The sequence below is a fragment of the Squalius cephalus genome (genome assembly GCF_949319135.1).
Source record: "Squalius cephalus genome assembly, chromosome: 3".
Taxonomy (NCBI): Eukaryota; Metazoa; Chordata; class Actinopteri; order Cypriniformes; family Leuciscidae; genus Squalius; species Squalius cephalus.
In genome coordinates this window covers 16,462,577-16,489,831 of record NC_137124.1, presented here as the reverse complement: position 1 = coordinate 16,489,831, position 27,255 = coordinate 16,462,577, and the positions used below count along the sequence as shown (strand labels likewise).

At 38.5% G+C, this 27,255-nt stretch overlaps 2 protein-coding genes across 2 annotated transcripts in view; one reads left to right on the top strand and one right to left on the bottom strand.

The window, feature by feature from the left end:
- Positions 1–8,914, bottom strand: part of LOC307155454 (diacylglycerol kinase delta) — a 59,502-nt gene extending 50,588 nt beyond the window's left edge. Inside the window, exons 1-2 of the mRNA XM_079866077.1 lie at positions 8,777–8,914; positions 6,190–6,425 (exon numbers count right to left, since the gene is read on the bottom strand). Coding sequence (XP_079722203.1) covers positions 6,190–6,366 — 177 coding nt within the window. The 5' untranslated portion in view covers positions 6,367–6,425; positions 8,777–8,914. The remainder of the gene's footprint in view (positions 1–6,189; positions 6,426–8,776) is intronic.
- Positions 8,915–16,952: 8,038 nt separating this feature from the next.
- Positions 16,953–23,688, top strand: gpr185b (G protein-coupled receptor 185 b). Its single transcript, XM_079866489.1, has 2 exons — positions 16,953–17,229; positions 18,060–23,688. The coding sequence occupies exon 2, from the start codon at positions 18,062–18,064 to the stop codon at positions 19,058–19,060; it is 999 nt and encodes a 332-aa protein (XP_079722615.1). The 5' UTR covers positions 16,953–17,229; positions 18,060–18,061; the 3' UTR covers positions 19,061–23,688.
- The last annotated feature ends 3,567 nt before the right edge of the window (positions 23,689–27,255 follow it).

Genomic DNA, 27,255 nt, shown 5'->3' with positions numbered 1-27,255 from the left:
AGGGAAAAACACAGTCATTCCTAGACATATGAGACTACGCATTTCCTCAACTAATTCTACAGGGGTTTTACACATGCAACATGACCCTTGACCTCCTCCTCCAACTGAATACAGTATCATCTACATGACTGTTCAAACAAAAACTCCCAGGAGCACATGAAACAATCACAGAGCGCTCATCATCCGCATGGTCTGAATTTATAGGCTTCTCAAGACACCTAGGCAAATTTTCACATATTGCTACAGTTTTCTTGGAAGAAGTTCCTAAATGCAAACCAACTATAAACAGTAAGAACAGACTGAAATACAGTAGAAGCTGTGGCACAGTGGTGATGTGCCTTCTTGTGACAAGGAATTCACTGATATTAAAAGTATGTACTATTAAATTAAACATAAAACACTTCACATTAAAATCAGTATTTTCAAATGCTACAAGTGAAATTGTGTAATAATCTATAGCATGTCATTTTGAGATCTTAAAGTTTTTGCATTTAATGGTGTTATTCAATTCTCAGTGTTTTTAAAAATGAACTTTTAAGTGAGCATTCGGCAACGCATTAGAAATGAGCATGAACAATTTAATACCCAATATGCACCTTTGAAGAAAGAAGACATACAGATTAAATAAAAAATTTACATTTTGTGTTACATTTTAATTTAACGTTGGTTCCAATGGCAAATAATAGCATCACCATAAACAACTTTAACCGAAAAAAGAAAAAGAAAAAGATATATTTAACCCTCAGTGTCACACCCAGAGTAACTCGTCTTCACTTCTCTTTTTCTAACCTTAACCATGCTTTCTATTTTTCTTACTAGAATGTTGTTTTTTCTCAAATTGTTTTGCTTGGTCTTTGACTAACTTTAGCTACATCATTTAGTCACCTAAATCTACTCACTCTAAATCTCCTGCTCCTCCTTAAGAGACAATTTCTCTTATGATTACAGCTTTTCAAACTGTTAATATAAAGTGCTGCTTTTGTATAAGACCTCTTTCTTTATAAAAAAAAACAAAATAGCTGGACACAGGTCTGGTGGGGTCACATCCTCGTTTGGTCCGCTACCTTGAGGAGACACGGCTAATTAGTTGTCAGGGAATTCTGCCCTTTCTGAATTTGTCTTGTGTCATTCTGTTTCTCAGCAAATGGACTGAATGTGTCTCCCAGCTAACACACACAAAACACAACAACACACATTCTTTTCCTCCTTGCCTGCCTCCAGTTTCTGCACACAAAATTAATGAGGGCACTAACAAAAAGGGCAGAGAGAGAGGGCGAGAGAGACAGAGTCTTATGTAATTCTTTACCCCTTGGAGAGGAAGAAATAGAATAGGGCCATCTAACACAAAAAGAGTATTGACATTGTGCACTGATAAATGAGACCCTCAGAGGAAACCTGTTACAGGATAAACACACATCACTGTTACTCTCTTCTTTTTCCTAATTCACAAACGCTTAAACTCTTTCTACAAACTCAATTTGTCTGTAGTTTTTTTTCTCTTCACACCACAGTTCAAGGATTACAAGTTTTAACTGCCAAATCATCATCCATGTCACTCAGGCTAGCAATGTAACGTGGAAAAAGATTTACATCAGCACAAATGAGCAGGATTTGCAAAACATTGTTTGTTGAGCCCTGCACACACTTATTTCTAAGATCTCCTCCTATTGACTAATCCTGTCGTCATTAACATAATCATAGATATGAACACACAGGGCATGTTTGGAATTACCTATTTTTTGTAATGAATGTAGCGTGCAGCATACTGTGCATCATATCTGAAATGAAATGTGTTCAGCTTGACCTTTCTAGGATTACGATTTGAGTTTATCTGTAATAATTATATAACTTTTAAAAAAAATGTAAGCCAATGGAATACATACAAACACCATTTTAGGGTCAGTATGATTTTGAAGTCATCAAGGCTGCATTTATTTGATCAAAAATACAGTAAAAGCAGTAATATTGTGAGATATTGAGAACTGATTTCTATTTTAATATAATTTTTAATTTTCTACTTTAATATTCTAAAGTGTGTTTTATTCCTGTGATGGCAAAGCTGAATTTACGTGAATGACGCACCTTTACTCCAGTCTTCAGTGTCACACGATCCTTCAGAAATCATACTAATATGCTGATTTGGTGCACAATAAATATTTCTTATTGTTATCAATCTTGAAAACAGTTGTGCTGCTTAATTTTTGTGGAAACTGATACATTATATTTAGCATTCTTTGATAAACAGAAAGCTAATCAAAAGAACATCATTTATTTGCAATTGAATTTCTTTCTCACAAACATATAAATTGTAATGTAAAATGCTGTAAATTTTTGTCACTTTTCATCAATTTTCATCAATTTAATGTATCCTTGCCGAATAAAAGTATTAATTTAAGTCTAGACCCATTTTTAATATTCAGGGTGTCAAATGTACAGTAGTAACTTAAAACATAATTTTTATTTTGTTATATCCAATAAATTTCAATCACTGCTCACTTCTCTATTTGAAGGAGATCATCAAAACGCTCATATGGGGTAACTGTCTAAGATATCTACAAAATGTACAACACGTTATTAACTTTGATTCTACACATTTAAATGTCAGTGTGTGCAAGTCAACAACAGGTAATAAATGAACTCAGTCAGGCTGAAATGACATGTCACACTTAGCAGGGTTTAACAAGTATGCTAATGAAGGGGAAATCACTAATGAGCAAAAGGAAGAAGCATGCAGTGTTTCATGACACCAATCTAAGCACACACACAAACAGACAATTCATTTTCATCATTGGTTCATCACTGTACTCAATTTCAAATTCTGCATTAGCATTAGCCTGTCATTAGTCCCATTGTCTGATGACCCTCCAACAAACCATCAGCATTCATTGACTGTCTGATGCATATTGCACACAAAAATAGCAAGCATTGATTGAAATGGTCATTTCCGGTCTGATTGGCTGGCTTTACTCAACCTCTGGGTATGAGTACACACTGTTTTTTTAATAGTGCTGTCACAATGAGCGCATCACAGGAAGCAATAACTTTTGTGGCATAGCTAATCTACTGAAGGTAAACATGCCCCTAAAGTCGGGCTCAGACTACAGGAGTTTATAAATCTTAACCGACTGCGAAATCTGGTTGCATCACAGACATAAGTAAAATCTTCACAGATTTTCTTCCTTCAAATCTCAAACCTGCACAAGCTACAAGATTTGAAGCTAGACTTGAAGATTATCATGCCAGATTTAGTACCTCGCATGATCTTACCGGGGAAGCGGATGTAAACAAAATGGAAATTGTTGCGGCAACTTGCTGTAGATATTATATGAGGAGACATTAAAGGGATGGTTCGGAGTAAAATCAACCTTTGGTCCTTTGCACCATGTTCTCGAGCCAAACCCCCCCCCCAAATCTTGGATCCATTAGCGCCTGCACTAAGCCATTCGGCTGATATATCTAAATAAGCTCTAACTTTAATAATGTTTGACCAAGGGAAGGAAAGGTTTCTGGGGGGTTGTTTGGCTCGAGGTCATGGTGCAAAGGGCCCTAGGTTGATTATACTCCGAACCAACCCTTTAAAGGCAGTCATATTCGACCAGCTGTCCCTCCATCTCCATTGCCTTTTCAAAGGTTCTGTCACTTCTGTCTCCTTGTTGACTTGTCTCTCTCATTAGCTATTGTGGAAGTACTGATGTAGTCATAATCATCCCAATTTAAAATCCTAAATATCAAACATGTTTGATATGGTCGAGGTGGCCCCGATGTGTCCGCGAGCTTATCAGGAAGTTTAAGATTTGATCTGTGAACGCCTCACATTACCAGATAATCTGGGCCGACCATAGGAATCGACTAATGGCTTGTGATATAGAATGATTCAGTAAATTAGATCATTACCTGCCCTTGCACTGACACGTCTTAAAATATGTCACTGCCATTGTTTTGTCTCAAAATGCACACCAGTAATGTTTTTCTAAAACACTATTATAAAAGCTACTTAAATGTCCTAATTGAACTTAGGCCTAATCCTGGCTTAATCTAAGCCCTGTCTGTGAAGTGTGAAACCAGGCCTACAGTACAAGCTGCATACAAATACTCAGGTCCAGATAATGTAAAAAACAAAACAAACAAAAAAAAAAACACAGAAACAGCAGCTGTCCCTTAGCAGCACACCCTTATTTCCTGTCAAAGTGAATGTGTATGTGAAAAAAAAAAATTTTTCAACAACATTTTCATAGATGTCTCCCAAGGGACATTTCGTCTGAGACTTAAATAAGATAAACTGAGATATTTGTGAAACTGTCAAGCATTAAGTAAAATTCCATTCAAACGTTTTCCGTTAAATTAAAAAAAAAAAGAAATGTATACCTTTATTCAGCAAGGATGCATTAAATTGATCAAAAGTGACAGTGAGGGATTTCACATTGTTACAAAAACAATTTCTTTCTTTCTATTCTTCAAAGAAACCTAAAAAAGATCATGGTTTCCACAAAAATATTATAAGCAGCACAACATTGATAATAATAAGAAATGTTTCTTGAGCACCAAATCAGCATATTAGAATGATTTCTGAAGGATCATGTGACACTGAAGACTGGAGTAATGATGCTGAAAGTTCAGCTTTGCCATCACAGGAAAAAATTATATTTCAAAATACATTAAAATAGAAAACAGTTACAAATTGTGATAGTATTTCACAATATTACTGTTTTTACTTTTTTTTTAATAAAATAAACGCAGTCTTGGTGAGAATATAAATCTTAATGACCCCAAATATTTACAGGTTGTAAGAACAGAATTATCAAATAATTTCTACATAAAGTATTAGTGAAGCGTTAGACATTCATTGACAGAATGAAAATGTTAACTTAATTGGCATCTGTGTAATTGCCTGATTCAATTAGTTCAGCTTCATTGGCTTGCTGATACTGACTAATATTCTGCTAATTTCATCAACCGCACAGTCAAGATAAACATGACTGACATGAGCTGATCTGGGATCAGGTTCATCTTATTACAGCTATGATCTAAATGTTCACGTACAAAAATCCATTGCTTATTTGAGATCTGCTTACTCTAAGCAGATCAGAAAGGTTAAACTGATCTGAGGGCAGTTTTCAGCTATTTAACAGAAAGGAATGGAAGGTGACGCACTCAAGCACACAGATAAAGGCCTGATCTGAGATCTGTTCAAAAGGAAGCTTAAAGCTGATATGATTTGTTATGGTGACACTGCAATAAACCTTTGAACTCTGCGAGTAGCAATACAGTCTTAAATGTAAAAAAAAAAAAAAAGTTCAATGGGCCTGGTTACTAAGTTATTTCTAAGCTCAACAGTGGGCGAAAGAGCAATCTATAACATTACATTGTTCTGTTTCAATGACACCAGACTCTCATGGTCAAAGGAGAAAAGTCACCTGACACATGAATACTGAATTGTTGGGGCTGGGAAGCACAGGTGAGACAGTAAATACTGATACACTTTCTGCCTGCAGGGTCTGTCGTCAACATGAAGTTTATATTTAGGACACATTTTACACTGTCTGCTCAACAATTCTAACAATTCTTCTGTCCTCATCTTTTCACAATGCAACACAAAGCTGACACAATAAACAAGGATGTGTGAGTGTGCAAGGGTCAGAGTAGCCCTCATTGTGTTTTTGAACAGACTGACCTCTACACCAAACTGTCAAAATCATTCTGCAAGGAAGATGCCATTTTAAAATGAACCCAATTAATCAACAGCATTTGAGCTTTTGATTAATAAAGAACACGTGCATCCACTTTGTAGACTAGGTTCTGTCATGTGTAACACAATAAGCTTGCTAATGACTGTCTCATATCCTTTTGCCGTTTCAGGAATAAACATTAGTCCAAACTGACATTGATATTGTACATACACTGTACTAGTCATCATAGCATGCCAAGTATTGACTGATTCTGAGCCATCAGCGACTGTCCCCTGGATCAATATGCACTCCAGCTACAACCATACAATGTGTGTGCGTGTGTGTGTGTGTGTGTGTGTGCACATTGGTACTGAGCCCTTCATCTTTTGGGGTGTCCAAGTGTGACTTCAGCAACTTTTCTCACAGAAAATATTCTCTACTTAAAATAAAACAATAAATAGAAAAAATAAAAATAAATATTTGGGTGGCTATCTTTTTTCTCTCTCATATCCCTAAATCCTACCTTGGCTCTAATCTGACCAGACGTGGACACTTTTCGGATGAGTTTGTGCGAGGTCTCCTCCGGCTCCCCGTCACTGTCCGATGATTCGTCACCGGCCTCGGCTTGAGGGTCCGGAGAGGTCAGGGACTCCCGGGGCTCCCCGACATAAAGGACATTTGGATTAAACTTCGAGGCCATGACTGTGCAGGGGACAGGATTTTCACTGCACTTGAGTCCTCTTTTGTGCCAAGTCAGCTCTGAAAAGGAGAAAGCATTGCTCAACGGCAGCGATCAACGGTTTTGGGAACAGTATTGATTCCAAAGAGACCTCTTCTGCTTTCATTTTAAAGACCTATGAAGCTCTAGGAACTACAGTTTTCATAGCAAATTCATTTCCTCTATTTTGATTGCTTTGTTTTGAGGCCAACAAAAGATACCAGTGAACAAACCAAAACCAAAACCAAACCAGTTAGCAGCAACAGAGGCATAGGCGTAGCGCGTATAAGGCTGAGACTAGCATGGAATTTTCTCACTCAAACCACTGACTACTTCTGCTTTGGATTGCTTTTAGAGGGAAGAGCTGCCTATAACTGCTGGTCTAGGATCAGTTTTCTCCATAATACTAGAATATTGGTGAAACGGATTTTGGTGTTTCCGCTCTTGAGAGTCTCAAAGGTTTCTCTTTACAACATGTTTTCCAGCAATGTAGCCAATCACAAACATATCTGTTGATTTCTTGAACACAATGGCCAATCAGACGCGTTTAAGTTAGAATCAATCCACTCACCGCTCAAAGCGCCGGAGTTTTTGTCCAGTGTAGAGTTCTGCACGCTCGCAAATCCCCTTGTTATAAGTTAACTTATAACAAGGTGTAGACATTATATAGGCTAAATAAGAGATTCATTGTGCAGTCAGCTTCATTGATTATAGCTCAATATAATCCATTAAGAATTTTAGTAAAACTTTTGTTTTGCCGCATTAGGTAAGGCAATGTTTATTTATTATTCAAAATAGCTGCCGTGCCAAATCACGCTTAGTATGCATGCTTTTCTGTTCAAATTATAGTAGTTTGCGAACATAGACGCTTTAGTAACAAATCATTTATCTGGAGCTTTTAAGCTGGGATGTGTAGGTTGTTGCTAACTAACGTAACTTGAAACTATTTGATGACATTTTATTTAAATGTGTTTATAAGGAGGAAGCACATCTAGCCGCTACCTTACCCTGGAGTTGGTTCACCCTCCGCAGGGGATTATTTTGTCTATTGCACAATAGCATTATGGGTCATAGGGGAAAAAAAGGGGGGTGAATCTTTTAAAACACAAGTGCTTGTGATTTTTGTATTCATGTTGGTTTCGTGCATAAAAATACATTTTAAAAAGTTACAAATACTTAAATATAGGTGAGTGTATATCCTCCGTATTTTACTCTTTTCTCATCACATTACAAAAAGGGCTTCCTGCTGCACATTGGCTATGCCACTGATTTGGCAGACAAAAGTTTTTAAATAGCCTATTAATAATATTTTAAAACAAAATCTCTTCATTGCTCTTTTTTTTAAGAAATACGATTTAGCTAAACAACTTATTTTTTTAAAATTCCCTTTTATGATTTAAAATAAATAAATAAATAATCTCCAGAGAGTTAAACCATCACACATTTGTTTTTACTTTAATCCTCACAAAATCACATATCCAACTGATTTTTAATTCAGAGAGTGAAAACATATTCATCATACAATGTAATGTATTCAGGTCACTTTATGAATTGCATTTTGAATCAAAACAGATTCAGACAAAACAATGAGCGACACGTCACTGACCCTTATGCGGACGGTGAAGCCCATTAGCGCTCAGGATCGATACAAACCCATCTGACATAATCCACAGACGGTCGCTGTCAGCCAGGGCTTTGAGAGATGCATGAACTCGCTGACTGTTGCGCCGCGCGTGTGTTCACAGCTGCGCATTCGTTGCGCTCACAATCATCTGATTCCGCGACACTCCGAGTCCGTTATCACCTTTCTATCTGTTAATAAAATTAATACGCCTCTTGTCTTGCCTTAACATGTCTCCATGTCTAAAACACGACGCTTTCTGCAACAGACTTCGGTTTATAGCACACACATCTCCTGTAAACATGAAATAACTACCTGTTATGATGTCGCGCGTTGGCTGTCTACGTGTGAAAACGAACCAGTCGCTTTGCAGAGCAATAAAGAGACGTTCGACTCAATAATGACATTACTAATACTTAAACGCAGGCGTCTAATGGGCTTTTGGATTTGAGGAGATTATATTTACAGGGATATCTCTGACTCACCAGCACCAAGCTGTGTTCTCGTGTCTTTCCAACCCAAAACAGCAGTGTTACAGGCAGCATTTATGTTGTACATAAACAATTTAGCGATCTCACGCGAGCAGCAATCTCCGGCTTCGTCATTTGAATAAAACTGTTAACGGTTTGATTCATTTAACGCTCGCAGCGCTCGGCCATCACTTTCTGAATGGACAAATAGACTCAACTGTCACTCTCGCGCACGATGCCGTCTGCGGCGGTTGTACCGACTAAATGTAGCCTAAAGGTGGATGTGGATGTGGTGTTTTACCTCTATAGTGCGTTGTCTGCTCCCGTTGACCCTCGTGTGTGTATGTGTGTGTTCTTGTTGCTCTTGGTGGGATCTCGCGCAGCGCGGCTAGATACTGTCAAATCTGCTTCTGTCGCGCACATACGCGCGTGTACGCATAGCATCGGATAAGATTTGAATCGAATGGGAGGGGTGGACTAGAGCGCGAGAGCGTCTGTGTGTCAGCACATCTGGATGGCTTGACAACAGATATCTATGAAATGTTTGAGAGATTAATGCTTATTCACCTATTATCGTTTTACTGCAGTTCTCTATGCAGACACAATGCTCTACACTACAGTAACGCTTCAGAAACTTCAGACTGGAGCAGGGTGTTTATTAGAAAGGGGAATCGAAGAAGAAATATGACTTGTTGCAACACATCGAGCTGATTTTCTGTTCTTCTGAACATTCAGACTCAGGTAATAATGGGTCAGACAATCACAGCATCAGGTCTAATGTGCTATCAAGAATGTGGACGTATTTTTTTAAAATAATAAATTATATTGTGGACTTTGGTCAGTAATGAGGTTTCTTAAGAAAAATACCTGAATTTAGGAACCCCAAATAGCAACAATCAGACATGTCAAAGTAATGCAGTTTACTAGTAGCTAGCTAGCAAGCTACTAAACATTTATTTGGTGTAGCAGGAAGTGCAAGAGAGAAGACTTTTTACACCACTGATATTTGCACAGTGATATACAGCTATATACCCGAGTTCAACACAAGCTCCACTCTTGACCAACCAAACCCCTCAAAACTTCACCACAACTATTCTTAATCTTAGTGTAACATTTCATTAAACGCTAGCATGTCTCTCTATTTCTGCATCTTGTTCTAAAAATAAATAAACAAACAAACAAATATTTATTTATTTATTATTAATTATTTTTAAAATAATAAAAAACACTTTCACAAACTTACACTTACAAATTCACACTTACTTTCACAAATGTGTACAATTACTCTGCAAATCTAGTCCCCAGATTGAATGCTGGGAACCAAAAATCCCCTGCCCATTTTCAGTTAATGCCACAAGAAGAAAAAAAAAGTGTGTAGTTTCAGCATGAATGGATGAAATAAACTTCCATTTTACACATTTAAGTGATTTGCACACAATGAAATGAAGTCGTAATAAGATGTTCAAGAATGGTGTAGGAGTAAAGTGAGAAAACTTTAGTGTGTTTGAGTGCTTTACACTCTTGTTTTTTTTCCTGTCCCATAGTTTTTTAACCATAACTGGCCAAAAGCATCTCTTGCCATGTAACACCCACTCTCAACTCTCAAACGAAAATAGAATATATACACAGTGAAATACATTTCTGTTCTGAGACCAGTTTAGTCATTGCTATCATGTTTGATTAAAATCACGAGGCCAGTGCAACAACAAATTCAATGTGAACTCTCTGTAAACTGCTGTTATCTCCCCTGACTTCTCTTATAAGATTGTACATAGCCGTTAAAATGAACGGTCACATTAATTTTATGATCTTTTTGTACTACGATTCTTGTTTTGCATCTACATCCATCACCATTATAAGCTCTAAGGCTATTAGCTCCTAGGCGCTCTTTCACATCCACAAAACTGTAGATAGATGCTAATTTTCTGTCATTAGACATATGAAATTGCCACAAATTGACGTGTGCTTTCATGTATAACACACACCTGAGTGGCATCTAAATGCCGGCCTGAGTCAATTTACATTCACCTCGTGCTGCAGCCACCAAACCAGGGACTTAGAAATTATTTTCATTCAAATTCAAGTATGTTGCACGTGCATTTATTATGCTTTACTAGCATTAATCTTCTGAAAAAAAGACAGAAAAGAGAATAAATTACCCACTATATAATAGCAGAGATTATTTCCTTAATTCTGACTCACAGTTTATATGCACCAGTATCAATCAATATTCCACTTATCTGGATGGCTACCAGTAGACAGAAAAAATGACATTTTTGTTCCCCATAAGAAGTTATAGGCTAGTTGAGGTATCATAGATTGAATAGTTAATATGTGTATTTTCAGCATGTTAAAAAAATAAAAAAAAAATAAAAAAAACCCTACCAATTAGGAATGACCGACTTTTGAACGACCGGAGGTTTGAAGAAAAGAAAAAAAAACAGGCAACAGTGATGTAAATATTTTGTATTTGACTATTTTCTCATTTCCAATTAACCTGCCAACAAATTCTTCAATTACAGATCATAATTGTCTAGTTACTATCTTAAGGGATGTATAAAGTTGTTCGTGAGTAAGGGGCACCCCCACAAACTACCGACCGAGTCATCATTTTGGATGTAGCTTTCTGCTGCCACCCAGCGGTGTAAATTAAAACTCACTGCCTGTCTAATGCTACTGGTCCCAATTAAATAATCTTCAAGGTCACTATAATTATATTCAGCGTCGATGCAGTGAAACCCCACATCCAGCGTCTTAAAATACAGCTAGGCCTACTTTTGAGATGTGGGGCAAACTAGTTAAAAGAAGAGATTTTGTTTTTCCAACCGTGCTATGAGCAATCAATAATTGGTATGAGATCAAAGAGATGCATCCGAAGATGCTCCAGAAAGCCTCAGAACACGGATCTCACAGAGAAAGAGTTTCGTGATTCCCGGAGTGCTGCCGTGCCCCTCGAGGTAGACCTACGTCATCCTTCACGTATCCACGCGCACTTAAACCACTGCAGAGGAAGAACACCCTACCTGCCGTGCGCAAGCAGAAGCACGACCGGGGCTCGGTGATTCAGATGCAGGATTACACATGCAGGCTACACTTGCGAACAACATTAACTCTTAAATGTGTAGCTTATATTGGTTGCTTATACAAAACGTGTAATCATCAGACGGCTCATGCAAAAGAATTGTTTCATCGTTTATCGGTTGCCATGAGAACGCGTCCAGTGAGATGAAAGTTGCCTCGGTCAGATGAGGGATGGATGGATAGATATATAGAACAATAGGTAGACAGACGGACAGATAACCAGACAGATAGATAAACAAACAGACAGACAGATAGATAGATGGATATATAGATAACCAGACAGACAGACAGACAGATAGATAGATAGATAGATAGATAGATAGATAGATAGATAGATAGATAATCTATTCACTGCCATGTACGTCATTCTCATTTACTAGACATGAAACAATGAGCCTCTCTTTGATCTTCAGTGAAAGAAACAGGTTTTTATCTGAATGTGTGAGTTGATACAAATGTGATTACACATGTACAATTACTGAAACATACACATTTGCAGATTCCCAGTAAAATATGCATTTGTCTCTTTTTTTTTTTGTAGTCTTCGCAAGGTGGGTGAAAATAAATATTTAAAATGTGTGGAATTCTGTCTCAAAGGAACTGAATACTAATCATGCAAAAGTGCACAACTGGAACAGGATTATAATTTTAACAGCAGTGCACATGGGAACTGTACAAGCAGAAACCGCTAATTGGTTCAACAGTTGAGGAATATTATCTAAAGATCAGTGAATCGTTTAGAACAATTCCCAATGGACTCCTCAACATAGTGAACAACAGCCATTGCCCTTTTGCATTGACTAGAGATCAGCTTTGCCATCTCTTCAGTAATTGTAAGATAAAGATGAGGCTAAGGGTGCTAATTCCAGAGCAAATAACCAAGTGGTGGAGCTGTTTTAGAGAATTAATAAACGAGTCTGATAAAAATGGTGTGTTCAAGTCCTCCTGGAAAGTTCGTATTTACAAGTTGGGAAGTCGTGTTTATGAAATGAGTCACTTTCGTTGGGGCATAATGTCAATGTACCTACTGTTATTTAACTACACAAAAATATAGCAAGGTTTTTAACTCTACATTTTCTAGAAAATGAAGAACAAAGAATGTACATCAGTAGTGTTTTATGTTTTTAATGAATTTAAGAAGCCACTTTATTGTTACATATTATATTGTTATATTACAATGCTATCATATTTTTTTGTGCAGGCAATTAGCTTACTGTGTGGTATTCCGCCATGTTTCTCACTGACACTTCCCCAACTCGTACAGATCTGGGCTAAAAACAAATCCTGAGCTTCTGGTATTACAACTTTGTGGTGGAGTTCATGTGCGCTCGACTTGTATATACGATCTTTCCGACATGACTTGAACGCATAAAGTTGTTGTGAAATCTAAGGAGAAAATAGAAAAATAAGCAGACTTCCAAATGGGAAAACAACAATATACACAGAAGAATGTTCCCCTCAAAGCAAACTAAATGATGGTATTGACAGAAGTCATTCTGACAATAGGTTCCAAAAATATGCAGAAAGTCTTGTCATTGTATAATGCAAAGTTTTTGTTTTTAATTGTATTTATTGTATATGTACAAAATTGCTCAGTCTACTCCACCTCCCTTAAGCCCTACTGTCTTCTTTCTGGCTGGCTTTTGCCTCATCTGACCCGCTATCAGGTTCAGTCTTCCTCTATCATCTTCACGCATTCCGTAAATACACAATTGCCCAAACCCCTGCTGTCTCCCTCTTAGGCCTAATATGAAATGACATGCTCTCATCAGTCAGAGAGGCTTTGGGTGAAAGCTGTGGAAAAGTCTATCCTGAGTGGATGCTAACACTTGTCTCTGCCCCCCTTGGGATTACTCTTCACACATGGGGACCTGCCGCTCAGGCAAGCCAGCCGGACCCCACTGGGCATGAGTTTACTGCTGCAGACTAATACCCCATCGAGTGAAGAAGAGATCTTAACAAAAGTAAGAGAGAGAGATCGGATGGAAAAAGAAAGAAGAGGAGTGATAAATAGCTATTTGCGCCTATAGGTATAATACTGCCATTATTAGATGGGAAAACTGACCCAGTTAGACCCATGGTATTACCAGCTCGGGGCAGATATTAATGTAAGCTCTCTCTCTCTCTCTCTCTCTCTCGCTCTCTCTCGCTCTCTCTCTCTCTCTCTCTCTCTCTCTCACACACACACACTCACTCACACACTCACTCACACACACACACACACACGTTGGGTTTCCCTGTTTTATGGGGACATACATTCCATAGACCTAATGATTTTTATACTGAACAAACTGTATATTCTATCCCCTAACCCTAAATCTTCCATTCACAGTAAACTTTCGGTATTTTTACATTTTCAAAAAACATCACTTACAGTAGTAATGATTTTAAAAGGTCAATGATTTCGGATATTGCACCCATTCCGCCCTCCCTCTGGTGATGTATGCATGCTTTTTTCAGTCATTGAGTCCATGTCCCCACCCTGCATTTTTTCTTTAAAAAAAAAAGGTCCATTCACTCCAATAACGTTAAATGTAACGATAACCATAAAGTTCTAAGAATTGAAGAATGAAAAAGAATAGCAGAGTCCGCACCACAACTATAACGATAATGAAGTGACTTGTCAAAATCACTTTCAAAACAATTTTTTTCCTGCAACTGAACGATAAAAACATTGACAGCAAATCAGAATCCATCCCGCTTAAAAGAGCTCCAGCATTTAAAGTGACAGACCACTTAACTGCAGTGCCTGTTTAAAATAAACAACGACACCGTCTACTTGTGTGGATGCTAATTACCGTTCTTGGTGTGAACGGGCATTGATCCGTTACACTCAGATCAATTTCTTATAGCGCGAAATAAAATTAAATCCACATCTTTGCTCTCTTCGTCCATTTGATGCACTCACACTCACTTCTCTCTGAAACAGGAAATGATTACAGTTTGACACATGGATATGGAGCAAATTTGAAGTTAAAGGCATACAAAAAGGGAAAAATTAGGAGGAAAAGAAAAGGTCGAGCCTCTGTCTAGCAGTCTGTCACCTTCTGAAGAAGATGGCTGCTTAAAAGCTTGACTGGAAACAGCTTTCTAGCTTTTTTTTTTACCACCTTTCTTGCATGTGACATTTTAGACAAATTTCACCCATGCTTACTAATAACTCATCTATCAATCAATATACACTACAATTAACTGCTATTATCCGCTCAATGCACATTACAAACCTCAAAATTGTAGCATTTTGCAGTAAATAAGCTAAATAATAACATTTCATAGTCAATTCTTATATAATTGACCTTTCTAATCAGCCATCAGTAGTTTTGCATCACAGATGCCATTGTTTAGAGCAGTATCTATCTATCTATCTATCTATCTATGATTCTAACTAACACTGACTTTGAGCATTAAACCCTTGACCGTGAGAAATGTTTGCTTTCAAAATGTGTAAACCTCAAAAACAGTGCCATTTCTCATTGCCGTCTTCCCTTTTTTAACTCTGTGGTGGTGTAGCTTGCTCCACCCACTCAAGAGATACACATCAGTGTCATTAAGACAGGAAGCAGAAAGAAGCCTGGAAGAAGCAGAGTGCTGCATTAAAGAGCCTCTCTTACTGGAGACTGAAAACAGTTTGAAACTGGAGAGAGCTGCGACTGAGGAAAATCTCAGTAAATAAAACCTTCACACTGCGAGTGTTTAAGCTGCTGCTCTCAAACAGACAGTGAATAGAAGCACACTGGCATGCTCACAGCAGATAAATACATTTGATGAGGCAGTCACATGCACACATACTCACGCACACAATGCTACAGCATCTGCTGACGAGCGAGTTCCAGCGTTTGGAAAGCGTCAGCAGGTTTTTGCGCGGTCGACATGGGTTCAGTAATAGTCTTCTCAGCTGAATGGAGGGATTGCAATGCATTTATTTAATCATCAATACAGTATCTCAGGACAACTTAAGCACTATATTGACATGCACTTGTTTATTTATATGGTCTAACAGAAAGTAAATTGTTGGCAGTAGCTGCTTACAAATAATAAGATAAACAGAGCTAAGAAACATACTAGGGCAAATCAAGTTGATTTAAATAAGTGGATTTTAAAGAGACAAATGTCTATTCAGATATCAACCATGTGAGTGTGTATTGATTTAACGGGATTGCTATCAAAATGCATACAAATTTGTTCAAATACTTGTAAAGTTTAATGAGTATATGGGTGTGATCATGCAGAAAGGCGTTGTAGATTATTGTTGTAACAGTGCATGCATACTTGTAAGAAAGGTGTGAGAGAGTGATGATGTAATAGCTTACCCACAATGCTGTGCAGAGAAGATGAATGGGGGAGTGAGAGTGAAGGGGATTGGTGGGAGCTCCCATCAATGAATAGACATTGCAGGGCCGATGCTCAACCAACGTTGAGACTTATTGTAATTCTGATCACGACTACTTATTCATAGGATTGTCTGTCAGGGAAAACGCAATGAAAACAGCATTCCTTTAAACAGTTCAGTGCCCTCCCTTCTCACTGCATGTGTCTCTATTTTCAGCACACAAACAAAAGCTACCAGCAATGTATTGTTTCTCTGATCCTGTACAGTTCCTTGTCCAGTTTTTCTTTTGCACGTTGTGATTAACAGGTTTTTGTGAGGTATAAGAACAGCCCCAGGTGTCACAGCAGGTAAAACCTGTATGCCGTTTACAGCTCCAAAACTAATTCTCATAACCGTCTGCCAGTATTTGCTATCAGATGCACAATTCAAGGAAATGCGACTTTCTAAAAATAAACAGCCTTGTAAAGACATCTGTTGTTGGAGTATTTGAAAGTGTCCTCATAGTGGGAGACGCACCTACGCGCCACTGAACACTCATCCTTGCCACTACAATCCGTCTTAAAACAAAGACAACAACTAAATTAGACATCTGAATCGAGATGTTACATAATCATCACGATTAAAAATATATACTTTTAGAATTTTCGGGTGCCAATATTTTGCGTAAAATCCCGCAAAAACACACGAAAGTCATAAAAGGGAGACACATAACAATATAGACACGCGCAAAGTAGGCAGATTTTGTTACTTAAAACAAATGACAGTGGTGCTTTGCCTTTGTGTGTGCCTTTGGTGTGGTCAGTAATCTTGGAGAAAAAGGGAGAAATAATTGAGTTGCTTTGCGCAAAGCGGCAGCAGTTGCCGGCGACAATGGGTCCGGTACTGGGGGGATGACACAGACTGAGACGCGCTTGTCTCTTGTACCTTATAGTGGGATTCGTGTTGTTGTCTGAACGTGTTTTATTATTAATATTCCGTCCACAGCATCTCTGATTCACAGACTCGATCATGACTGTTGTGAGGACTCTTGACGTCAGAGGGGAGAATCATCGCTGAGGTCCAATGGGGGGAATATCAAGCGAGGCAGAGCTATCGTCCTACCAACAGAATTAGCCATGTTAACCGACGGGCACCTCGCTTTTCCACAGGACTTAACCCGCCAAAGATGACGGTTTTACTCAACTACGTGAAACAAAGCGCATTTTAGTTCTTCTTTTATGTTGTTTTCCGTCTCTTTCTGGGTCCTCCATCTCCCCTCTCATCTCCATCTCCTCTCGTATGACAGGCACGGACTGCGCGCGAGCTCGGGGGAGAAAAAGGCATTGCAGCTTCATGGCACTGAGGTACCGTATGCTGATGCGCACTTGTGCTTTCTTTTGTATGAATATGTCTTAGTTAAACGTGTCATTGAATTGCAATAATTGGTTTCCAGCGGGCACCAGTGTAGCCTATTTAAACAAATTGCCGGAGGCTTGACCTCTCCGAGTCCTTTGCAGTGTTTTCTTGGTCAGTTTATATATAGCCAGGTCAGTGAAGTGGAAATTTATGAATGAACGAGTTCAAATGTGTCTGCGTCTATGGCGTCAGGAAAAAGCGCATCATTGTGGATTCTGGAAGCATATACACGATGCCTTCATAAGAGACCCGTGCACTGAGGTGGCGCGTCTTATTTTTAGCCAATTACTAAAAATAGAAACAAAGTGAAGTGCGTGCGTTTTGTCAGGACTGGTGCTTGATTAATAGCCCTTTCCCAATGAAATGCACATGCAGCAATAAACTAAGCGACATATTGCATATTTACAGCTCGTCCGGATGCAATTTGCTACATTGTTTTGGTGGTTCAAAATGTGATAATTGCGCCTCGCAAGTGCTCAACGACTATTTCATTTCTAATTAACCACAAATCAACACTTTGCCAGCAATAATTATAAAATCTGAAAATTTCAGCTAATGAGAAATTTTGTAAACGCATAATATCATACTCAGCCTAGTAATTGTATTGACTGCCCTAAGAACAAGAGACTGTGTCATCAGGTTCAGAGGCTTCAGGCATATTTCTTTTGACAGATATCCTATTCTCACTGCCTTTCCACTGACATACACATTCTCTCTTATCTTCACTACCGCACCCCTCTCTCTCTCTCTTTCACCCCCTCCCTCCCCCCACCATCAGCTATGATTCACTCTCTTGCAGCAGCAATGAGCAACCAACTTCAAAACACCTCTTCCCTCTCCACGGCGGGCACGTGGAATCTCCTGGATGTGCGGAACTCATCACCGGTGCGGACGGCAGAGCTGAGGCCTCTTCCCGTTAGCCCGTGGGACATTGCACTCTGTGTGACAGGCACGCTCATCTCCTGCGAGAATGCAATCGTGATTGCCATCCTCTTCTACACGCCCACCTTGAGAGCCCCCATGTTCATTCTGATAGGGAGCCTCGCATTCGCGGACCTGCTCGCAGGACTTGGCCTCATACTCAACTTCGTTTTCATCTATATGCTGAACAAAGAGTTCGCGACTCTGATCTCCGTCGGCTTGCTGATCGCCGCCTTCTCCGCATCAGTGCTCAACATCCTGGCCATCACAGTGGATCGCTACTTGTCCCTGTACAACGCTCTGACCTACCACACAGAGCGCACGGTGACATTCACCTATGTCGTGGTGGTTCTCATCTGGCTGGTGTGCATCATCCTGGGCCTAATGCCAGTGCTCGGCTGGAACTGCCTCCGAGACGAGGCCAGCTGCAGTATCTGCCGGCCGGTCACCAAGAACAATGCTGTGGTGCTCGCTGTGACGTTCTTGCTGGTGTTTGCCCTCATGATGCAGCTTTACTTACAGATCTGTAAGATCGCCTTCCGCCACGCACAGCAAATCGCTGTTCAGCACCAGTTCATGGCCATTTCCACCACAAAAGGTGTATCCACGCTCTCCGTCATCCTCTGCACCTTTGCCGCATGTTGGATGCCCTTCGCTATGTATTCGATCGTGGCAGACTCCAGCTACCCAATGATCTACACGTATGCAACAGTGCTGCCGGCGACATGCAACTCGGTCATAAACCCAATCATATACGCTTACAGAAATCCGGACATCCAGAAATCCCTGTGGCTAGCCTGCTGCGGATGCGTGCCGTCCAACTTCTCCTTGCGGCCAAGGACATCGAGCGATGTATAGGTCGGACTACCTATGAGTTGTGTCTATCTCATATAATTGGTTTGTACCGTGTCAGTGTTAATGATATGATGTTTTCCCTTGACGGGATCCCAGTCAAACGTTGCGGGTTGTGCAGTAGCTGTTGAGATCCAAGATGTCAACCTGCAAATGTATAATTTGCATGTCTTTAATGCATAGTACACCTCTATGCACAAAATATCAAATAGTAGACATGATCTGAATAATCTGGATAATCTGAGATATGTCGTACAGGCCCAGTGACAAATATCAATATGCTATATATCTATTAATAACACCATTAATAGTAAAAATGATTACAAAATAGACCTGATTTGTGTGAAGAAAGCTGTAAACAGCTTTCATGTACACGTTCATGCTATGGGAGTGCTTTCAGAACCACGGACAGTGGCAGATACAATGAGGCTATTCCCTTGCAAACCCGCCTCTAACACTTATATCCGTGTTCACTTAAAAATGTATGAATTACAGAAAGAAAACACAGTCCCGCGAGTGAAAATTATACTGCTTCTGGCATCTGTCGCTTTACAGCCAGTTTTATCAAATCACTTTTTTTTTTAATCTCACTAACTGAAATTATGATGCAAGAAAAAAAAAAAAAACAACCTCTTTTTATTTGTTGCTACACGTCATTTGCAGAGAAACTTCATATCATAAATTTAAGATTCCCTGGGAAAAGCCAGTTTGTTTAGACATACTGAATTGGTTTATTACGTCCCTAATGACAGCAAAATATCTGCTGCTACAAAGTCGTGAAGCAAATCATATTTTCACACATTTTTGGTCTCTGGAATCTGTCGAGCACACGTTTTGGTGCATAACGGCGGGTTAATGAAAGTTTAAGCGCGAAATGAGGTGTCAGCCACAATGCTGTAAATTCGAAGCAGACAACATCTTTTCAAAGCAATTCTGCAAAAGACCAACTGGGGCAGGAATGCTTAAATGAGACAAAAGATTTGGGTCTGTACAGCAAAATGATTCCAGCGATTATCAGATATAACTGATTGTGTAGACTGCACAATTACTCCGTCAGATCAGAAATCAGTGTTGGGGCAGGCTTGTGTGTAAATAGATCTACATGCAGGCCTATTAAAAGATCAGATAACTAGGCCAAAATGGGACAGAAGGGACTTAAGTTAAGATTCAGCCCAAAAGACCTTGAAATGGCATGTGAGATTTGAAAAACACATTACTGAATCTGCCAAATTGGATTGATATTATGCTGTACAACCAAAAACACACAAGAAACTCAAAAGACAAAACCGAGAAACACTATGACTCTCAAAATGGCGCAAATGAAACCACTAACAGCTAAAGGATTAACTGTAATATTTTATACGCATAGATATTTGTGGAGCTTGAAATATGACCATAACAAAGCCTTGCGTTTTCGAGGGGGGAATGAATGTCACAGCTGTTCTTTGACGACCCCTCATTTGCAGCAGAGAATCTTAATTTAGGCCTTACCGTTTCTCTTCTGCAATAATGAATCAGCATGTACCGTTCATCGACAGAGCTACAATCACAATGAGGCCATCAACAGAGCTAATTTTACTTCCTGACTTGAACATGATAAAAAGATTCTGAGAATAGGTTAGTGATACCAGAGTGTTTCAGCTCTTTAAATCAAATGTACTGTTTTCTAGGATGCGCTTTCACATTGTAGAACAAGTATTCAAAGTTGGCCTTGAGAGCCCATCCAGATGCCCTCTGACTAACCTCAATACTCTTAGTGACCTGTACAAAACCTGATGGACTTCTACATGGAGTTATTTCACAGTCTGGACACTGTGGAATAATTTTCCAGTCTTTTTCTTTTCTTTTTTTTTGTGCGATTGTGTGATACGCCTGATTGTTTGTGTGTCTGTGTGCGAGAGCGAGCGGACCATTTGTTTATATACCACTCACTTATGTCAGGAGTGGGGTTCAGTGACCAGTCACACTGTGCCCACTTATAAAAAATAACCCACCCCACATAATACACGACACCTGGCAAATATCAATGTTTTTCAGAAAATCTCTATCGTTATGTAATGTATCTCCACTACAATGTACTCAATTGGATGCTATAGATTCAGTTTGTACAGGGGTGCAGCGGTTATTTTTCTTATGCAATGCTGTATGAAAACGTATATTTTTATACACATCAGGGCATGAGTTTTATGATGTCGTTTTGGTGTGTGTGTATATGTGCGTGTGTTCAGTACCTGTATTCTTATCAATGGTTTCCTAGAAAAAGCAAAAAAAAGCAAAAACGAAACATAAAAACTAACACGTGAAACAGAAAGAGTGTTGACAAGGCAGAAAGTGCCATAATTTCACTTACTAGTGTCTTACTGAGTTAATGCATTAATCAGATCAGTAAAAACAAGGATTATGATTTCTAACATCACCTGACTGTGTCGACAGTCACCTTCAAACCTGCAGGGGTCCAAATACAGCTTTGTGCCCAGATTATAGGCAGCTTGACTACTGAAGACAGACAAGATATCGTTTGTTTAGTAGCGGATAGTTTTAACTAGGGATGCACGGTATATCGGCCGATATATGTTCATTTTTAATGTTATCGCTATCGGCCCAATAAGAAAATTTCGCAGATATATTAAAGTGATAAATAATGGATTATTTTCTTCAGCTGACACTTTAGATGCACACTGTACGCCATGATGGTTTTGAATTGCTTGAAATATGATTGGAATCACTTCAAAAAAGGAAAATACAGTTTAGTGCAACATGTGCTGTCATATTGGCTACATAAAATTATAATGAGAACATTATAATTGTGTGATTGGGACATGGCTTTTAATGGTGAGACTTTTGTTTTTGTAATCGGGCTCTCAAAAATGATAAAAATTTAGATTTATCAGCCAATATATTGGTTATCGGCCTTAAAATACAGTTAAACCAAAAATTATTCAGACACCAGATATCTTTTTTTTTTTACTAGTGGGTGCAGGACATATGTAAGTGAGGATAGCAAAATAAAGTAAACTGTGACATATACCCAAAAATCCTTCATACAGTGGACTACCAGTAAAATGTATAAAAATTTGGACCAAACATTACATGTTTTGCTGAAGTGTTTTTTTCTTTAATTGCTAACGCGGCCTTTTTACATCACAGACTGAACAAAATTAAGCATTGCTTGGTAATTAGTTGACCTAAATTGATAGTATCTAATTGTGTACTTAAATTTAACAGCTGACAGAGATTCAACCTAATTCATTTTGTGAGACAGTCTAACAAAAGGATGGCCAAAACCAGTGAAATATCAACTGATTTGATAACTTGTCATATTTTATAACCATTTTCTAAACTATAGCGAATAAACTGTGATAATGTGAGAAATGTTGAAGGAGTCTGAATGAATTTTGGTTTGACTGTATATAGAATGATCGGTATCGGCCAAAATGTTCATATCGGTGCATCCCTAGTTTTAACAGTAGGGTCTAAAAAGTATAAAATAGACCCAGAGAACCAGGTGGCGCACATGTTCAATGCCAAGGGAACGGCTGCATCCCACCCTCTCTCTTGGACACTGGAGCCCAGTACGGCTACCGGCAGTGCAGTCCTCTCTTTAGCATTCTGTTGGATTGGGACAACCCTTTAGTGTGCCAGACTACAGACAGATGGTCCACCCCCAGCCTCATGCTCAAAAGTGACCTATCCAATTACTAACACCACAGATATCATCACAGAATTGAAGTATGTCAGGCAGCCAGCCATCTAGAATTTCACATATCTCCAGTCAGTAGTGGATAAAATATAAGATGACTGCATTCCTAGCTACAGCACAGGCGGTGGGGTCTTATTATGAGAGTTATAGAGAGAGAAAGAAGAAAAATTTAGAGAGAGACTAGCGTACCTTAGTCCTTTGTCATGACGTCACTGCTGGCGTACATAAACGGAGAGAGGTCATCTGAATGACGGCACCTAACCGCATGGAAGCTCTATTACCACTAAATCTAGCCCTGCTAAAAATAACCTTGAAGAGCATGAAATGTTACATTTATCTAGGGTACTTGAAATCCGTTTTCTGGGCCATTAAGCAGAGCTCTGTGTTTCCCATCAACAGCAGCATTAGAGTGAGAAGGCGCCTTCCTAAAATAAAGAGGAGAGAGACAGTAAGCCTTTAGAAGAGTCTCTGGGGTTATGTAACCACTGCACCCAAATGTAGCCCATTATCCAAAATCAAAATCTCTTGTTACTGATGAAGTCTCACTTTGATCCACAATCACTTTTGCACTCATTTATAGAGCTAAAGGAAAGTTCTTGTGTAGGTAAACTGTCAGCACAATTATGTGGCCCTTATTAGCAAGCGGTCAGAGATGTGGATGGGTGCTCTGATACTGTGATGTATTCGTTGTTGATCATTTTCTTGCTTTGTTTGTTTCTATTTGTATTGTGAACTGAAATCTGACAAATACGATGCACTTTATGAAAGGAACATGCTACACATTGCAATGTAAGTGTGGAATGTAATCCTTCCTAAAAATGATTTATTTTTTATTACTGTAAATATGACAATATCGAGACAAAAAGAGAGTGGGTAAAGGAAAAAAACAAAACGAGGAGAATACTTTGTCAAATAAAATTCAGCAAACTCAATCACGGCCTATGGTTGTTTTGTGTCTTTATCATCTGTGTGTGTGTTTGAGGGGGAAGGACAGACTCACACCGGTACCGGTTATCGTTTGAAGGCGGCTCAGCTTTAAAAGGGTTGCGTATGAATTATTGAGCCGTTCCGTTTTACGTAACGCTGTCAGGATCACGGTGAGTGTGGGATCTGAACACCAGAGATCTTGCTGAGCCCACGCTGTGAGGTGACGGACAATTCGCGCCCTTTTGAAGGGGCGATCAACGTGGAAGCGCCTGCTGTAGAAAATGTAGGCCTATTACAGTTTTTACTTTTTAGAAGTTACTAGTTATCTTCACTGCTATAAAACCATAATGGATTAATAGGATATCTCCTCAAAACAGTTTAAGATTTAAGTTTTTTTTTATATATATATGCTCAGTTATTACATATTACTCCCTTACTTTGAACAACAATCTTCCTTGTGACTTCACCCGTTCCGGTCCTAATTATGAACCAAATATTAATGTTTAAATTTGTACTCTAAATGCAGCAATATATTATAATCAAAATATTTATAATCTAATAGTGAATAGTAATACTACTTCCAATGACAACATCCAATTAACATAGCCTAGGACGATTTGCTGTAAGATAGCATAAATGGTTGCCTAATACATTAACTGAAATTCAATATTGACACTAAATTTGTTGAAGCAAATAAAGGTAAAAGGTAAATATAACAAGAACAACTTTAATTGGAAAACAGTGTAAGATCATTAAAAACCGATGATGATGAAAATAAATTGACCAAGCATATAGGCCTGTAGGGGTCCCTTAAATGCTACAATACGATATCTAATAGCCTATGTGATAGCAAAACAGTAATTATAACTATTATAAAATGTAACTTTAAATATACAGGCTATAGAGTTACACATAAATTAGCGTACGCTTTTCTGCCCTGTGTCACAGGCCGCCATGATTCACCTTCAAAATATTATTTTGTCAAAAAACAACAACAAAACAAAACAAAAAAACATAAGTGTGAGATAGCTTTGCTGTATTATATACAACAAATCAAATTTAATACGATTTGGGTGGCACTAAATGACAAAAACTCTTTAAAAAGCGCCAGCGAAATGTGATGTCCATGTGGAGGAATGTGAATGCGCAGCGGTGGAAGCTGAAACTGAAAACAAACGCGTGCTGAGGTAAAGATTCGCTTCCCTCAGCAGCAATGTAAACTCTTGCCTGTTATTTCACACATACACGCACACAAGGGGAGAAAGAAAAGGTTGGTGGACTGTGGTTAATGGAGTTCGCCTGTATATTAAACACAAAGAAAACATGGAAATTGATGTTCCGACACGATGAACTCACCCTCGATTAAATGGTTGACTAAGTGAGAAATTGCGCTTCCTGCTGGTAATTTGGATGAATCACAACTAATGAATGAGAGAAGAGGCAGGACAGTAAGGTTTACCCACATATAACCTGCGTACTCATTCACTCACTCACTCGCTCACGAACCAACACACGGTGAAAAGCAGGGATGAGTCACCGCGCGCCCACGCATGCGGACAGAAACTGAGAGGTGACAGTATCACCGCCTCAACAGCACTGAGTCACACTACACCATTACTGAGACAGTCACCACGAGAACTGCTTCAGGGCACAAACATATAGAACACCACATAATATATCCTCTTTTTATACACAGTTATTACACTTTCAAATAACTTTAAATAAGACAATAAAGAAAGAAAGTCTTGAGAGCCACCAAATAAAACAACACTCTTGACTCTGTGAGTTAGTTCATCTGGTGTATGACTACAAGCTCATCTGCTACTGTTTGCCCCATAATTGTGTTTGAATCAGACTGAGCCTTCTTTATGGTCTCATTCTCCATTAAACGTGTACAAACAACTCAAACAGGAAAGAAGCAATTCTAAACCATTTTCTGACAATAACTCACTAGCTATTTCCTACGATGACCAGCGGGATAGGACATCTTCGGTTCTCTTAGTTTTGTCCTGGCCATGGCCCACATAGCCTATTTTATATATGCATATACATATGTGTTTGTTAAAACAAACTTTTATGTTAGTTGCGATTAATCGGTTTGACAGCGCTTAAAACATATAGGCCTACAAGCACATTTTTATCTGTCCCATCCCACACCCATTTAAATCTATTCACAGTCTGTTTAATATTTTTATATTATTATTATTAGGGCCCTTAGCCGAAAAAAAAAAGAATAGCCTCAAATTCCCATGAAGTGAAAAATTCCCGTAAGTGTACCTATACAGAAATAGAGTCATATAAAATCAAAGCTTCATTGGCACAACTGTCTGGAATTTAGTGTTTACAAAACATAGGCTATATGGTACTAGGCATAATAGATAACGCAGAACGTTAATTGGATAATGAGATCAAGCGAAAAATTTAACAAAAATAAAATAGCCTACATATCAGTGAATAATGGGATGGGATTAATATATTTTTTTCTTTTTGTAGCTGAAATATTATTTTTCTAATAATAATAACAAATTATTCAAACATTTTAAATTTAAATTTTAAATCACATACTGATGTATGCCATTCCTTTAACATAAGAAATGTGTTTTGTAAAAATATGTTGTTCCCTCAACATAGGAACTGGAGGCCATGACTTCACATCGTGTGGCCACAACATAAGGATGACGTTACCTCGACAAAATTATTTCGTGGCCAACATAACACGTTCTCACAAATTAATATCATGTGGCCACGGCATATACAGTATCACTTTCCAAAACTAAGTGAGCCCCCTAACATGATGTCCCCTCCCGGTCACAGTAATTTCCAGCATCCCTAAAAACATTTTACAGCAAACAGGCTCGTTCACTTTAAAAACTCAATTTGTCAGCAACAAATAGCAGAAGGAGAAAATGAAGACAGAGAAACAAACTGGAGAGAGATGCGTCACAGATTCACACAATTGATCAGTTCTGCTGCAAGTCACGACTGTGACAGAGACACACCAGACCTTTCTCAAAGTTTGGATCAGGTGAACAAGACCCTCAGTTCTCTGCCAATTTATGAGGGATGAGAAAGCATAATTGGAAAATGATAGGGATAAATTGAAGGAAACAATCCATAAATCAATAGAGACAGAGTTTAAGGAAAGGATGGACAGACAGTGAGATTAAGAGTAATGGTTGTGTAATACAAGAAAAGGTACTTGATGCTTGCTCTATTTTCACCCACACACTTTGGCCAATGAATGTCCTTTTATAGTAGTAGATTGTGATTGCTGCATGATTAAAACAATAAATAGAAAATTTGTAGATATTGCTGGAGTGGATATCCATTTCATAGTTTTAATTAATTAATATTAGAGTACATATGTAAATAAATAAGAAAAGTAATTTGAATGTGACTCTATGGGGAAACAGATTGAATGTTTTAGATATTATAAGTTTATAAATATTATAAGACACAAAAAAAGATATTTTTTATTAATCCCAATTGTTCATTCCTGGAAACCAATAAAGAAAAAAAGTCCAGGCTTTCTATGATCACTGGATAGATCCTGAGTTTAAAAAATACTGTATGA

Excerpts from the sequence above, each read along its gene's own strand:
- gpr185b (XM_079866489.1), top strand. The coding sequence starts at position 18,062 with ATGATTCACTCTCTTGCAGCAGCAATGAGCAACCAACTTCAAAACACC.